The following is a 15,411-nucleotide window of genomic DNA, read 5'->3' as shown; positions in this document are numbered from 1 at the left end:
GAAACCTGGTGGACACGGGCCTTCATGTTGCCTTCCAATGCATTACTGGGTTAGGACACAGCCTCGTCTCATGCCACTCTGCCCACATCGACTCGTCTGGGATAGGAGGAAACTCCATCTCGTACACCTTGAAAACAACTTCCTGTTTGTACATAGGATGCACGTACGGGGCCCACTCTATGCTAGCAGCGGCACACCCAGCTAGTGCGTGACGGCACGGATAGTGGAGGGATGGGAACAAGCCATAGTCACACGTGTCGTCCGATAGCCGAACACAGAAGGATCCGCCCCCATCCCTCAAACGGCTCAAGCTCCTCGACAACAAACACCGACGCCCGCCTGTCGCAGTGAGTGACACGCATCTTTGATATCCCTTCTCTGTTCTTCCCAATGGCGGCCAATAGTATCTGTGAGAATTAGCATCCAGCAGCGAGTTGTGACTGTGCCTCTTTGCCCTTCGTCACGAACAACTTCTGTAATCTCTCGTACGTGATGCGCACAATGGCAGAAATTGGTAAGTACCGGGTGCCCTTCAACACTGCATTGATGCACTCGGACAAATTTGTCGTCATGTGACCAAATCGACGCCCGGTGTCGCAATGTTGTAACCAAATCTCCTTCCTGAAAAGACCATCCCAGACCCCATTCAACCATCGTAGGCGAGACTCCTCTCAACGCATCCATGTACCACTGTAACCGGCCTGGCTTGGACTATAAGCAGCGTTAATGAGGTACCTCTTGCCCTCGGCTGATTTGAACCGAGTCATGAAGTTCGCAGCCATGTGTCTTATGCAGTAAGCATGGTAGGCTCTGGAGGGATTCCATCCACTATCATCGGAGCTAAGCGCGGCCTTGATAGCCTGAGATCTGTCGGAGATAACCAGCAGGTCGTCTTATGGAGTGACGTGGCGTCTCAGATTAGTTAGGAAGAACGACCATAACTCGGTGCTCTCGGACTCCACGATGGCAAAAGCAATAGACAGGATGTTGCTATTCCTATCTTGCGCCACCGCAATAAGCAACACACCACCATACCTGCCATACAGATGCGTACCATCTACAGAGACAAAAGGCTTTCAATGCTTGAAGGCTTCGACACATGACGGGAAAGACCAAAATATCTTGTCGAACATACTGCATTCATGTACCAGGAGGTGTTCATCATAGAATGGTTTGACGCGTAGGTCACAAATGGTACCAGAAAAATAGCTCTGCAGTGCCTGAAGCAACTTGGAAACCTTGTTGTATGACTCTTCCCAATCCCCATAGATTTGTGCAATTGCCTTCTGCTTGGCCATCCACACCTTTCTGTAGGACGGTTTGAAGTGATAGCTTGCTTGGACCGCTCCTTGCAAAACCGAAATGCTGATAGAGGGGTTGGACTGAATCAATGGTAAGATGACCCGACAAATTAGACTGCTGTCTAGCTGACGATGGTCTTGAGACATGGTGGGTGCAAGACAACTATGCACTCCACCCACCCTCCGAACCTCCCTGAACACAACAACACAATATTGCTTCAGCCATGTCGTATACCTACTTAGTATATCGTATAGAAGTAATGAAAGGCACAGGTAAACTTAAGCTTACCAGTATCCGAGGTTCTGACGAAGGGCCACACGGAGGCTCCATTGACACCCATTATCGTCTTGACGGCACTGCATATGGTACTTTAACCGGTCTGATTCGATCACTCGGTACTACGCACTCCTCCGAATACTGTAGTTCTTGACACCCTGAAGCACTGTCTCTCGGCTTCTAAACTTGTGGCCAACCCGAAACTCTACACCGCCGTCTAGGTTGTAATCCTCTTCACCCGTGTCAAGAAACGGAGTCCTCTCATGTATGGCGTCCAAATCCAGACTGTGATAGTAAGACGGAACTGCCGAAAGCGCCTGTATTGGAAGAGGTGGAGGCAGGACGTGGCAGGCCGCAGTCGGAATGGGTGTCTCCGGAACACACTCATTTTGATCCCCACTATCGGACAAGTCGCTATCACCACTGTCTGCCACGTATTCCTCGTCCGACTCCTCCTCGCACTCCTCGGCCTTATCCAATGGAATAGCGACATGAATGGGCGGTGGTGCTAGGGGTCGGTCGTCCTGCACATAGGTCGAGTGTACGGAAGGACCACCGCCACTGTGTCCCACCTCTGCAGACAGCTCCATCACTTGCTCCACCATGATCCTCCCATGGATGTCAAACATCACTCGCACATGCTTGTCGCCTTGTAGTCGGAATAGTCGAAACCGGAAGACTCCGTTACTCATGGAGGCCAGCAACCTATACGCCACCCTTCCGATCTCCCTCGCTTCTGTACCACTGAGTCTACTCAATATCAAACTCTTCAAATCCGACAATGTATTCACACGTTAAGTGCGAAACAATATCGGATCCTCGCACTCAAATGTCACCCCATTGTCGCCGTTTCTCATACGGCAATTGGGATACACAAGCACAACTATGTACGGACTACTACTAGCCATTAATGTCCCGTATTTGTGAGAAATATGATACGAAAACTTTGTGAGAAATACCAAGGGTTACACATCCTTTTATAGCCGGTGGGACACAACTCTAAGGATCTCGTTTACAGTGTAAATGAGATAGCCATGGCGCAGCTGGCGTGTCATATCTCGTTTACACGGTAAACGAGATATGATTGGGAACACAAATCGATAAATATTTTTAAATTTATTTATTTCGGTAATTAATGCTTTTATTTTATTTGTTTAAATAAAAAATTCATGTATATATTTATATATAATATGTAAAATAATTAATAATATTATATTATTTTTAAATTTTTACTTTAATTTAGATTATATATGTGATGATAGTTTTAAATTTTAGTTTTATTTATTGGATTTTAATAATTATAGGAGCAGGTAGGGTTGAGACAGGTAGAGGTTTAATTTTTTGCTATCCATGAGTGAGAGTGAAGCGAGTTTTATAAAGGCTACTGTAGAATGGGGTGGGTTGAAGAAAGAAAAAATTTGTCCCTACCTGCCCTATTGCCGTTTGCCACCTCTAGATATAAACAAAAATCAGCTATTAAAATTAACTATCAGGATAAAATATATATTAAAATCTAAAATACATATTAAAAATGAATTAAATTATACATATATTTATATATAAATACATGATAATTAAATTTAGTATGCAAATAGTATTTTTTATTATTTTTAAAATATTCTCATGAATTTAAGAATTGAGTTATATTTCTAATTGATAAATGCGAATAAATAAGATAGAATAAGTTAAATAAGTAGTTGTCATAAGTTATAATATACTCTCATAAGAAAGTGCTTATTTATGTAGTTTTAGGAATTTCTATTATTTAATATTTATCACTAGTTAAGTTTAAATTAGAGTTCATTTATTAACTTGACTGATGTAATTGAGAAGGTCGTGGCACTTGCCCATCAAGGTTATTATTGTAAAGAATAATTTGGTCATAATTGCATTATATAAAAAAAAAAAAGTAAGGATAAATATTTATCAGAGAGTTTAAAAAATCAGATAAAAGTTTAATTGAGAAATATCTCTTTTTTTTTCTCTTTCTCTCTATCAATATTTACAAGATCATGTCAAAAATAATTATTTGAGATAGATGTAAAATTTATCATGTCAATATTTAATTTTAATTTATTTAAATTTTATACAAAATTATAAATTTTAATTGATTTTTTAATCAAATAAAATTGTCTCTCTAAAACAAGACAGGTTTCATTTCATCATTTATTTTCAATACAAATGAAATTTAGAATCGTATTTTAATTTATGTACACATCAAATTAAAACCTTTAAAATAACTCTTTGGTAAGAGCTCTTACACTTTATTTAGATAGATGATAGAAAAAAAATTGAGAAAAAAAAATAAAAAAAAAAGTGGATACGAAAAGCTCCTCAAGTTTCAAATATTCCTTCTCTTTTTACCTTACTATATTTCTATATCCATACAACTCAGAATCAAATCTAGATTTTAGAAAAATAATAATAAAATTGCAAGTTGCAGTTTAAAGAAAACGATTCAAGTACTTAAACATATCTGAATTGAATAAAAGATTTTTTTTCCCACTTTATCAAGCTGAGCGTCCTCTTGGGTATCAGTATTCAAACAGAATTTTGGTTTCAACTCCTTTAGAAATCAAAATTGACTTGGAAAACTAATGTTTAGGTTTGTTATAAAATTTTAACATTTTAAAGTAGTTCAGTATATGTGAATTAAAACTTTTTCTTTCAAAAATATAATTTTTCTTTATTAATTTTTTTTATTTCTCGTATTCTTATATCATTTTTACTAAAACAATATTTTACTTAAACTCTAAATCCTATATATATATATATATATATATATATATATATAACGCAAAGCTTTCATATTATCTTTTGATAAAAATATTATATTTAAATAAGTATGGTGGATAATATATAAATGGGAAAAATTAAAAGAACCTTATAGACATCTTATATACAAATAGATCGGGGTAATAAAGCCCCACATCTATTGGGCTCTCTGTAAATTTGATTATTCATATTAGATTCAAGATTAAGAGCACTTACCAATTATTTATCAATTCCATGAAATTAGTAATGAGGATATCCGAGTTTTATAAGTTGTCCCAAACTTGTAATTGAAATTGGGATGTCCAATTCCAATTTCAACTCTTATTCTGTGCCTAATTCTAACTGCCAAATGGGGAATAACTGTTCAATTAAAAAAATTTCTTTGCGCAAATTTTAACGTATTAGGGAAAAATTAAAAAAAAAAGAAAGTAAAACATTGTTTACACTCTTAACTAACTATAAACTACCAAAGTAGCAATTAATCACGTAATTGGCATGATCATTCAATTGTAAGTAATATTACTATACAATCATGCTCAAAATTATCTATTATACATGAACGGAAGCTAAGCTACTTAATTAAAATCTTTCAGGTTAAAATATTAGAGAAATTGGCATACATTATGATTATTTACTATCATTTAAAAATAGAAACAAAACTAAACTCATGCAGAAGCTGATCTAGGGTAGCTAGTCTCTTATAAACAGTCAATGAACTTGAAACAACGAAATAGAGAGGGAAAAGTACAAGAGGATATACTAAGTTATCAATTGCAAAAATATAAGTTTGAAAGTGTGTTCATCTATACATAACTAAGGAACTGATTTGGTGCTTCTAACTTATGAGAAGGCATCTGGGAAGAGAAAGAGAACTTTGTAACTTAAATCATGAAAAAGAGGAATCCATAACCAAAGATCCTTGTAGTGGAAAATTTTGGATTGGCTATACATGTTATTTACAAACTCCTGTGCCTCTTTAGCTCTTTCGTCAAATAGGAGCACCACTAACTAGGACTAGGAGCAGCTAGAATTTGTAGCCTCAGTCTTGATCACCCTAGTATTGTAGGAGCCACAGAATCCACATTTGTGATATAACCAGTGAAAACGTGAAGTGCCCTTTCTATCACAGTCATTGCAGAGTACGTCCTGCATTGCCATTACAAAATATCACTTCTAGGTTCATTATTTGCCTAACAAATTTCAGCATGTTCATTCCATTGGCACTGATCATGAACAGGAGGGAGAAAAAAAACACAATATCTATGCTATGATATGAGTTACTGGAGGAAGAAAACGTGAGCTATGTAAGAATATGAAATCTCATCTCCAGTATCTGGCGGCTTTTGCAGATCCTGTTTTATCCCAATCAAAAAGCTACAAAGGTATTTTAACTGCTAAGTAATTAAACATAATACTTAAAACAGAATAGTCAAAGGTGCTTAAAATGCAAAAGGCGAGGCAAGAAAAGCTTCTGCGCCTTTCAAAGTTAAGGCTCAGCATTCATGGCACCTTCGCCTTTGACTACCTTGAGTTAAACATTGTAATATTATTTAATGTCTCTATTAAAAATTTGCATGTGGAGCTGGCACAAAAGTATTGCAGATTGTGATGAAAAATCTGGGTGGTGGCTGAATGAAAAATAGTATCCAACAAAATAATGTTTCTCACTGTGTATACAAAATGAGACATGTAAGTCATAAATTTAGACATGAAAGAAATTTCATAAAACATAGAAACAGATGGGGAAACTGTATAATTGAGTGCATAAAGCAAATGATACGAAACAAATTTTAAATTTTCATTTGAGATTAACTGACTTGCTTTTTTCGAGTAAATTAAAAAGCCAAAATGCATCATTGCAAAGAAGCCACAAAGAATACAGACGAGTAATCAGACCAAATAATATTCATGCAACAGAAGTATTACCTGATAGCGGTTCCTGTACTCTTCAGGAAGCTCCTCAGTAGCCAATAGAGCATCAAGCATACCAAAGTAAACCTGGGATGGTAAAGAACAACTAAGTATTGCATGCCATGTAATATTATGCATTTCATTTTCCACATGAAAGCAGGATCAGAAGAGTTCGATAACCAGTACTTTTCGACCCAATATTTATATCCTAATAGTAGCCTACCAAGAGTACAACTGTACCTCCAACCCTCTCACCTTAGATATCCCTTAGTTAATCATTTCATACCCAAATAGTTTATGGTACCAAGATTTAACATGAGCATTCTTTGATATCACTAATCTTTTCTAAATCTTCTAATGAAATGTCAACAAAAGCACATGTATCCTTACACTATTTAGTTTTATCAAACACCTAATATAGTGCCATCACATGCAGAGGTTTGTAAAGATCAATCATAGCACATAATTGTATGCACAATCAAAAAACAGCTATAGAATATTCTTACCGCCATATCTCCCAATGACTTGCTGCAGATTGGGCATGTGTAGTGACTACATGTGTATGCCTAACATTTCACAACAAAGTGTAAAATTGAATGAGAAACCTTCCTTGAAATTACTTCATTTGAAGAATCAGAAAGAAGATAAGAGATAAATGTTTCAAATACTCTTTACCCCTTGTTCTATAGGGAAAAATCCTAAAATGAGCATGACATACCTGAAAGCAAGCTGAATGCATGTAATGTCCACATGGTAGAGCCCTGACTGTCGCACTTGATGTGAACAAGTCATCACAGCATATTGGGCAGTTCATTTCTAAACCCTTCTCCAGGCACTTGTGAGATGTTGATTTTATTCCCAAGCAACAATTGCATTTCATGCAATGAAAATAGTCAATCCCTAGCCCTTGGCCAACACGGCAAATATTGCAATATGGGCAATGATACACATTCCTGAAAAAAAATGATCTCAAATTAGCATCCGAAAATTTACAAGGAAAAGATAAATAAACTGAATCAAATAGGGCACAAGTTTCCAAGCAGTTCCCTCTAAGGCAACCACATAGCAGTAAACATAGGAAACATTTTCCATATTATTTCACAGAATCACAAGTATAAATAAAACATACATCTATATATACAAGAATAAAAAATTTGTGAATATTGGAATCACGATTCTATGTTCAAACATATTTGTATATCCTCTGTCATTTTGAAAAAATATATGAATTTGCATTACAGGGTATGGATTCAGCATTGCACTCATTTACTTCAATCATTAATAATTACTGAATGTCCTGTATCATTCCTATGAAACCTCCACAAGTTTATTTTGTTTACTAATTGACTTTATACATTAAATGATAGATACAGATTATCCATAACCATAGGTGATAAGTTAATCTCAGTCCTAATGTAATTCACTACAATAACCAAGGTACTAGGTCATAGGCATTTGTTGAAGTTTTACTTCTAAAGCAAGAATCAAATGCAAAAATACCTTTCATCATCAAAAAACTTGCAAATATTGCAATAGTACTTGGCCATTGAAAGTCCGTTACATGAAGGAGACATGCATACAGGCCCAACTGGCTGTATAGTCAGACACACCATACACATCATTTCCAATGTTGCTTTTCTGCAATCATCAATGGGTAATTAGAAATATAATCCACATAAAAATATTTTGAAATATGATTAAAAAAATATTTACCTATCCATTGAGTGGTCGCTCACATTGTCATGGCAAAATCTGCATGTAAATAACTTGCCACAACAAGCTGCACGAACCTTACAATTTCTCTTATAATGCTCACAACCCAAAACTTGCTTCTCCGAGTCCCGAAATGATGGTGAGCGTCCTTCTATTTCTTTATTAGAGGAGTCCCCAGATAAAGCTTTAGGTAACTTCTGCTGGGCAGCAATCCAACGACTACAACATAACATTAACTAATCAACTACAGCTTGATGAGATAGGCTAAAGTTCTATAAAAAATGAAGATGCAGTTTATTGTCAGAATGTCAGATTTATGTAAACAAGAGATAATGGTCACCAGAAGCAACCTTGTCATTAGATTCTGGACAAGATATGCCTTTCTCCTTGGATCAAGAGTTGAGTCACGATAGACCTTCCGGATCTCTGACTCAAGTTCATTCTGATTCATCCGGAATATGTCTTTCCAACCTGGCTTGAACATCTGATCATTGAGGTCCAAGCTTTCTTGATAGTCAGCACCTGAGACAATACCATAACACATGATACTTTCAATTATTCATCCAGCAATTGCCATAGAATGAAAATAACTCAAAGCATATTACAAACCTCTTTGAGAAGTGCTACACTCTGATGTTTCTGTTGGTGAAACAGGTACTGGACTCTCTTTTAAGCATTCATTTAGCCATTCATTGAACATAGTGTTCTTAGTTGCCTGTTTCCAGGTGTCCATCATTTTGTTCTGTTCGTCTTCAGTAAGTGCAGAAGTTACCCATGGTAACATAGATTGGAGAACTTCAGCACCTGTAGTTCCAATTATTCGGCCCACTATCTTGTCTTGCTCTTCCACAGTAAAATATTTCCCAAACAATGGCCAGAGCTCAAGTTCTTCCCGAAAAATATGCTGATCCAGGGTCACTCTTACTGATTTGCACATCCCTTGAAGCTTAGTTGCAAGCTCATTGTACTTTCTGATATTATCACTATCTTTAGCATCAGAAGATCCCAAATTAATTTCATCTAAATTCTCCGACATGTGGGACTTCTGCATGGCTTCATGAAGCGATGAAAGCTCAGAAAGAACACAAGAAATATCTTCAAATAATTTTTCTTCCTGCTTATGGTCTAGCATGTATGAATGGCTCACATTATGAAGTGTCTCTTTGGATTCCAATGCTGGGAATACTATATCATCTTCAGCATTACTATGAGCTCTATATAAACCCCATAGAAGACGAAACCTTCCACTAAATTGGTGAATGGTAGTTTCATCACCTTCATTAAGCTTCCCAGACTCAACATCTAAATACTCCAAGTCTTTGCGTATAGCTTTATGGAATTTAAATATGGTATCAATTGGTCTTTCTGTCGATCCTAAATCACATGGGCTGCTGTCTGTTTCCCATATGAAAAGACTAGAATTCAGGGATGGGGCAGAAGAGGCGATAGACAAGGAGCGTAAAGACTTGGCTGTAGAAAGTGAACTGAGCCCCAAATTGTTAGTGTTAACCCCTAAAGCTGGCACACAACAAGATCGGGGACTGCAACATTGTTTCTGGATACTTTCATTTTCTAAAGTTTCTGGGACATCTCCATTCTTGTGCAACTCCGTCATGTTGCGCTTCACTGATCTTTGGGAATCTGATCCAGTTAACAGAAAACAATCTCGAGCAGATGATGTAGAAGCACAACCACAGGAGAGTTGAACAATATTCTCTTCAATGTCAGCAAATGTTTGAGCACGACAACAACCTAATGCACTTGAAGACAAACACAAACCATAGTTACGAGCCTTGCAAGCCCAACCACAAAAGAGTGTGACTAAAGCAGAGTCTGTCGCTGGAGCTGGAATGAATTGCAAAATTGTTAGATATGGAAGTCTCATGCTAAAGTACTCATCATATATGTATTTTCTTTCCACAAGAAGAAAATTTTAAAATAGACAGAAAACCTGCTAATTGCATATTTTTCAGAAACATCTTTGCTTCATCTTCAGTCAATGATCCAACCAACCATGGCAGCACACGTTCAATCAATTTCAGAGGCATCATGCACAAGCTTTGATACAGAAGTTCACGTTGCCTTTTGATACTAAAGTGCTTCCGTGCAAGTGGAAGAACCTACAGATGAGAGAGAATCTATCATGTATTTAAAAAAAATTAAATTAATAAAAAGATAGCTTACTGTTGCAACTATTTTGACCAACTTTTTTCCATAATTCAACTATGGATTAAGAAGAACAGAACCTCTCCTACATCATATTTATCTACCGGAAAGACAATTTAATTCACTTAATAAAAGCATTGCTCATACGTATCAGGCGTCTGCCAAGCTATGACATGCTTTTGAAGATTAACACTACATACAGTCCGCATCTCACTCATGAAGACTCACCTGAACTTCTTCATTCTTGAAATGCCTCTGGATGGTTTCCATTATATGATCAGCATGTGAGCACAACTTGGAATAAAATTCAACTTCGGAGTTAGATGTTGCTCCTTCACCTTGAATTCTTTCAATCAAACACCGGAAGTCATTAAATTGGCTTTCTTCTTCAGCATGCTCCTGAAAGAAAGATAGCTCTGCGTCTACTGCTGGAAAAATAACCCTGTCCTCAGCAATACTGCATTTTATAGAAAAGTCAATTATTCAGTCCTTGAGAATTGAGAGAAAGAATTGACTAAAGAGGGAAGCTTTTAGAAAGTAGATAACTTAACGGACTTTCTTTCAAAATCATTTTGCCACTCAATATACTACAGGATATCAAAACAACAGATTCTCCCCAAGAGGATAGCATTTAAGAAAGTAGCACAATTCAATCTTTTGTAAATTTCAATTTGTAAATCAATATATAAAAGGGAATTAAAATACACACCCCTTTATGTATAAAAGGAATTAAAATACAGCACTCTTTTATGTTGCAAAATGAGGTAAAAAAGAAACATCCAACAGGAAATCAAAATAATGACTTTTTTAACCGAAAAAACACGTGATACTTCTACATGGCATAGAACAAAGTTAAAGCAATACCTGTGAAATATGCAAACTTCTGCAATGAATTGCAACCTTTCATTAAAAGCTGACAGATTGGTAAAATCTCCAGACAATTGTATCTTTCTGGTCTCCACTGCTATCTCATTTAATTCTTTTTTAATTGCATTATGCCAGAGCAATATTTCATCTATAGGATGTGTTCCGGTAGTGTCAGAAACATCTATGATACATCCAGAATATTTCCTTTTCCCCGTTCCTGTGGACTCACATGCACATTTTACTTTCCCAATCTGATGGGTTAATGGACTAGGACTACATTGAACTTGAGAATGATCTACACCATTTTCAACTGTGTTAGCACTACTTCTACCTTCCATCCATGTGTAAATAACCTTCAATAAGCAAGAATATGATCAGTTACATTATCATGACATGTTCAAATGCATATAAAACGAGAAAGGAACAAAAGAATAATACTCTAAAACATCATTAACATCACACCTTTTGAAGAAGCGTCTCCTCTGGAACTATTTTGCTTAAGTACTTCCGCAAATCCTGAGATTCTTCAGGTGATATAGATGTTGAAAGCCATGGAAGAAATTCAGCCATCATATTCACAGGAATACTGCAAAGGAATTGCCAAACTAAAGATGCTTGTTCCTCCAGAGAGAACTTCTCAATGAGCAGTGGAAAAACCTAGTATCATCCAACAAAACAAAAGTAAGACACACCAAAATCAACAGGGAATTTCATCCTTCTAAAATAAGGTAATGATTTCCATAATGAAACTCGCACATCCATTTCACAAGTTAAATATCTGTATCGTTCATACCCTTTAAAGGGAGAGAGAGACCTGAACACAAGCAAACATGCCAACGTGTTAATTGTTTGAATTTTCTGGTTTATAACCCAACCCCAATCACATGGACAGATGTGCATTCTTTGGTTTTTCTCCGAAGTGGTACTCTCAGGTTTGCAAATAAAACAAACTATTGAGATCTGGTCTAACCTGTAGTCTTCTATGATATGGGGCTACTTTCCTTTACTTTAAAGGATATTAAAGGTTATTATAGTTTGCATATTTTGTATTTGTATACAAGTATATGGGCAATATATAAGAAAAATCAATATAGTCCTGCTATTGTTCGTATCAAAGACTACACATGACTAGTTTTATGCTAATAAAAGTTACACTACTGATGCTGAATCACAACTTGAAATCAACATGGTTGGGTTAAGGAAAGTAGTCATTAAAGAATATTAAATTCATCAAATAAGCAAAGCACAAATTGGATAACAGACATCGAACAAATATAATCTTTACAGTTATACCACATGGTATGTAGCATCTAGCCTGCAATAACCTGTCAGTAAATAATAGTACCTTTAGCTTATAGTTGTTGGGAGTGAAAAAAGAAAAAAAAACAAAGCTATGTGAACTATCAACTATGCATTTATCTCAATAGAAGAGTCAAAGTGGACATCTACCTGCTCCTCTTCCTTAGCTAAGTGTTGACTAACTGATGTGTGTAAAGCTCCTGTGCACGATGCTAACTCCCTTGGGAAACTTTCATCGTTATGGGTTGAAGAATTTAGAAGCTCAAATAGATGATCAAAAAGATTGCTTTCTCCCTTGTGTTCAAGAGAATATGTATGTGCTACGTTCTTCACACGTATGTCTAAAGCTGGAAAAATCACCTACATTCCAGAATAGATTTCCCTCAGAATGTTCAATTGTAGCAGAAAGGCAGGAACCACTATATTGGATCATGAAACATCAATTTGGGAAAGTACAAAGCACGTATATAGGATCAAAATCATGAAAAAAACAGTCCTTAGACTCCATGAAGAAGATATCAATAGCATATACCACTATAGATAAATGATAAACCAAATGCAAAAGAATGCCCTGAAGATTTAAATCCAAAAGTGACAATGCTCACAGATTTCCATCCAACTTATTTGGAAAAAAAATAAAATAAAATGCATTGCAAGACCGACCCAAATGTCTTTCATACCATAATACCACCAAAATTTGTGTGTGTAGAGATAGACCAATCATTTCAAATCAAACAGAAATCTAATCGTGTATCACAAACTAGATAAAGTTACTTCGATATAAAATCTAAATTCAGTCTCAACTCACGGATCAGCACACAACCAATATAATTACAACTATTTACTACTATTTAGTGATAAACAATAGCTCACTGTTCTTATAAACCCATAAAGGCACAAACTAAGGAACCGCAAGTTAATCTCCTCACGCAACATATAGATCTTAGAAGTGATTGTAACTAACATTCTTCATTTGGCAAAAGTTTAAAATAACAAATAAAAAGAGAAAAAAAAAAAAAGCGAAATCTTCATTGAGAATGAGACCCTATGAAGGGATTCACCATATTAAGGCCTTGCATATCCAATTCATCTTATCAAAAGCCAAAAATAATGAGAATGACAAAAAGGCTATCCACTTTGAACGAAAATTTAAAAAAAAAAAAACACCAAAACATCTTGATTAATGAAAAATCACACTACGAAACTTCAATTTTTCAGCACACGAAAAAAAAGTAAATAAATATTTTCACTGAAACTCAATTGTTCTTACCCTATTCAAAATCTCCAAGTTTCTTCTACACCATTTTTCGACACACTTTTAACATGTTCCAAAGAAAGAAACAGAAACGAAAGAACAAAAATCCAGAAAGTGGCGAACCTCATCTTCAGCATTGGAGTGGTGCCTATACATCGATCTGATGAAATGGTACCGTTCGGAGAGCGGCCGGAGCTCGGAGCGGTCACCATCACCGGTGGCAAACGCCATGGCCGATCGGTGCAAAGCATCGAGCTCGTTCCTAATCGCCTTGTGGAAGAACGAGAATATCAAAATTGGCGACTCCAATTGCGAAGAACCGTTGAATGCGCCGCCATTGGAAGATTCCACCTTGCTCACGCGATTCGGCAGCACCGCCACTCCCTCTAGGTGCTGCACCCCCGTTAACGGCGTCGCCATCGCTCTTTCCCTTCCTTCCCTCTATCCAATTTTCTCGCACCTTCTCGGAAGCTCGAATTTTCCCGGAAAATCTCTATTTTTCTATCTCGCGTTTCATTTCCTTTATTTTTTTTAGTTATTTTTTATCGTTTCTCAACAATTAAATCTTTGTATATGAGTGAGAAAGGGAGAAACGTTTCTTTCTTTTTTTTTTTTTCTTTTCTGTGTGCAGATATATAATTATATATTGTAATAAACGTTAAGTCACCAAAAAAAATATTGTAATAAACGTTTTTTATTTTATTTTATTTTATTATATTTTTTTTGTTTTTGGGTTGAAGAAGAGAAGAGAATTTGCAAAGGGTTGTTTGGTTAGTTCGATAAGACAAGGTGCAAGGTGTTGTGTTGTGACTTGTTCGAGAGTGAGGGACATGATGACGTTTGTTATTTATACGCCTAAGCCCTTGCCACGTGGACTCTGATTTGCCACATAGGATGATCATGTCATTTGCTGAGTTTTCTTTGTGGTCAATTTTGAAAGGTACTAAGATGCTTCGAGGATTTCATCTTTCAATTGAGTGTATCAAGATCACATCTCTTGTGGTATTAAAAAAAGTAACAAAAATTAAAAAGATACTACTACCAACTATATATAGAAGCTAAATTAATTGCACCCATTTAAATAATGGTACAAAATAATAATATCAAGTTTCTTTAATTGCACGCATTTAAGTATTAAATTTTAAATTTTAATAGTATAAAAATAAAATATTAATTAAATGTTGATTAATATTAATAAAAAATATTAATTTCTTAATATTTTTCTTTTTTAATTGCTAATGAAATTAAAAAAGAGTACTTCATTAATTAAAAAATTTTTCGCTTTGTTGCAAAAAGTTATAATCTTACTAAATAATTCAATTTCACTATTTCAAAAAGTTTGTTAAGAATTCAAATTTTTGTATTTTTTGGAATAAGTATTTAAATTGATTTTCTAAATTTCAGTTAATTGAATCAAATGAGTTTATATTGAATTAATATACTTCAATATTGGTCAAATATACCAGTTTTTTTCATTGAATTACAAACTACCATTATGCATGTTAGTTAACTTGAGATAACAATTCGATTATTAGATTCAAATTTGTAGGACCAACTTAACTCATCACGTGTAAAATTTAAGGTATGAAATTAAACATTACTCCATTGTTGGTATGATATTCTATTACCTTAATATATAATTAAAAAATTTCATCATATATAGGTTAAAGTCGATTTTTACGTTTATTTACATGAGCATATGTGTAATATTTTCTCTTAATCATCATCCTAATTATTCTCTTTATTTTTAAATGTCAAATATTATTAAAAAAAGGTCTTTTTTGAAAAGTAGAATGATGTTTAGGATCGATGCTAGTTTGAGAAAATACTATAGATCATTATTCTAA

General features: G+C 35.4%; 1 protein-coding gene across 2 annotated transcripts; it reads right to left on the bottom strand.

The window, feature by feature from the left end:
• Positions 1 to 5,084: 5,084 nt before the first annotated feature.
• On the bottom strand, positions 5,085 to 14,385 carry LOC107644283 (zinc finger protein BRUTUS). 2 transcript variants are annotated; one of them, XM_088488227.1, is made up of 14 exons: positions 13,688 to 14,385; positions 12,460 to 12,669; positions 11,473 to 11,667; positions 11,008 to 11,363; positions 10,372 to 10,600; positions 9,929 to 10,097; positions 8,587 to 9,822; positions 8,328 to 8,499; positions 7,978 to 8,196; positions 7,765 to 7,902; positions 6,983 to 7,217; positions 6,752 to 6,830; positions 6,280 to 6,370; positions 5,085 to 5,499 (listed from the first exon to the last, which is right to left on the bottom strand). In XM_088488227.1, exons 1-14 carry the CDS (start codon positions 13,982 to 13,984, stop codon positions 5,403 to 5,405), a joined length of 3,723 nt encoding a protein of 1,240 aa, XP_088344353.1. In that variant the 5' UTR covers positions 13,985 to 14,385; the 3' UTR covers positions 5,085 to 5,402. The 2 variants fall into 2 exon arrangements, with proteins under 2 accessions (XP_088344353.1, XP_016203603.1); XM_016348117.3 differs by having other exon boundaries at positions 6,280 to 6,351; positions 6,771 to 6,830.
• Between the last annotated feature and the right edge of the window lie 1,026 nt (positions 14,386 to 15,411).

This window comes from Arachis ipaensis, chromosome B5 (genome assembly GCF_059453495.1).
Source record: "Arachis ipaensis isolate K30076 ecotype BB chromosome B5, ASM5945349v1, whole genome shotgun sequence".
Taxonomy (NCBI): domain Eukaryota; kingdom Viridiplantae; phylum Streptophyta; class Magnoliopsida; order Fabales; family Fabaceae; genus Arachis; species Arachis ipaensis.
This window is presented reverse-complemented; position numbering and strand designations above follow the sequence as displayed.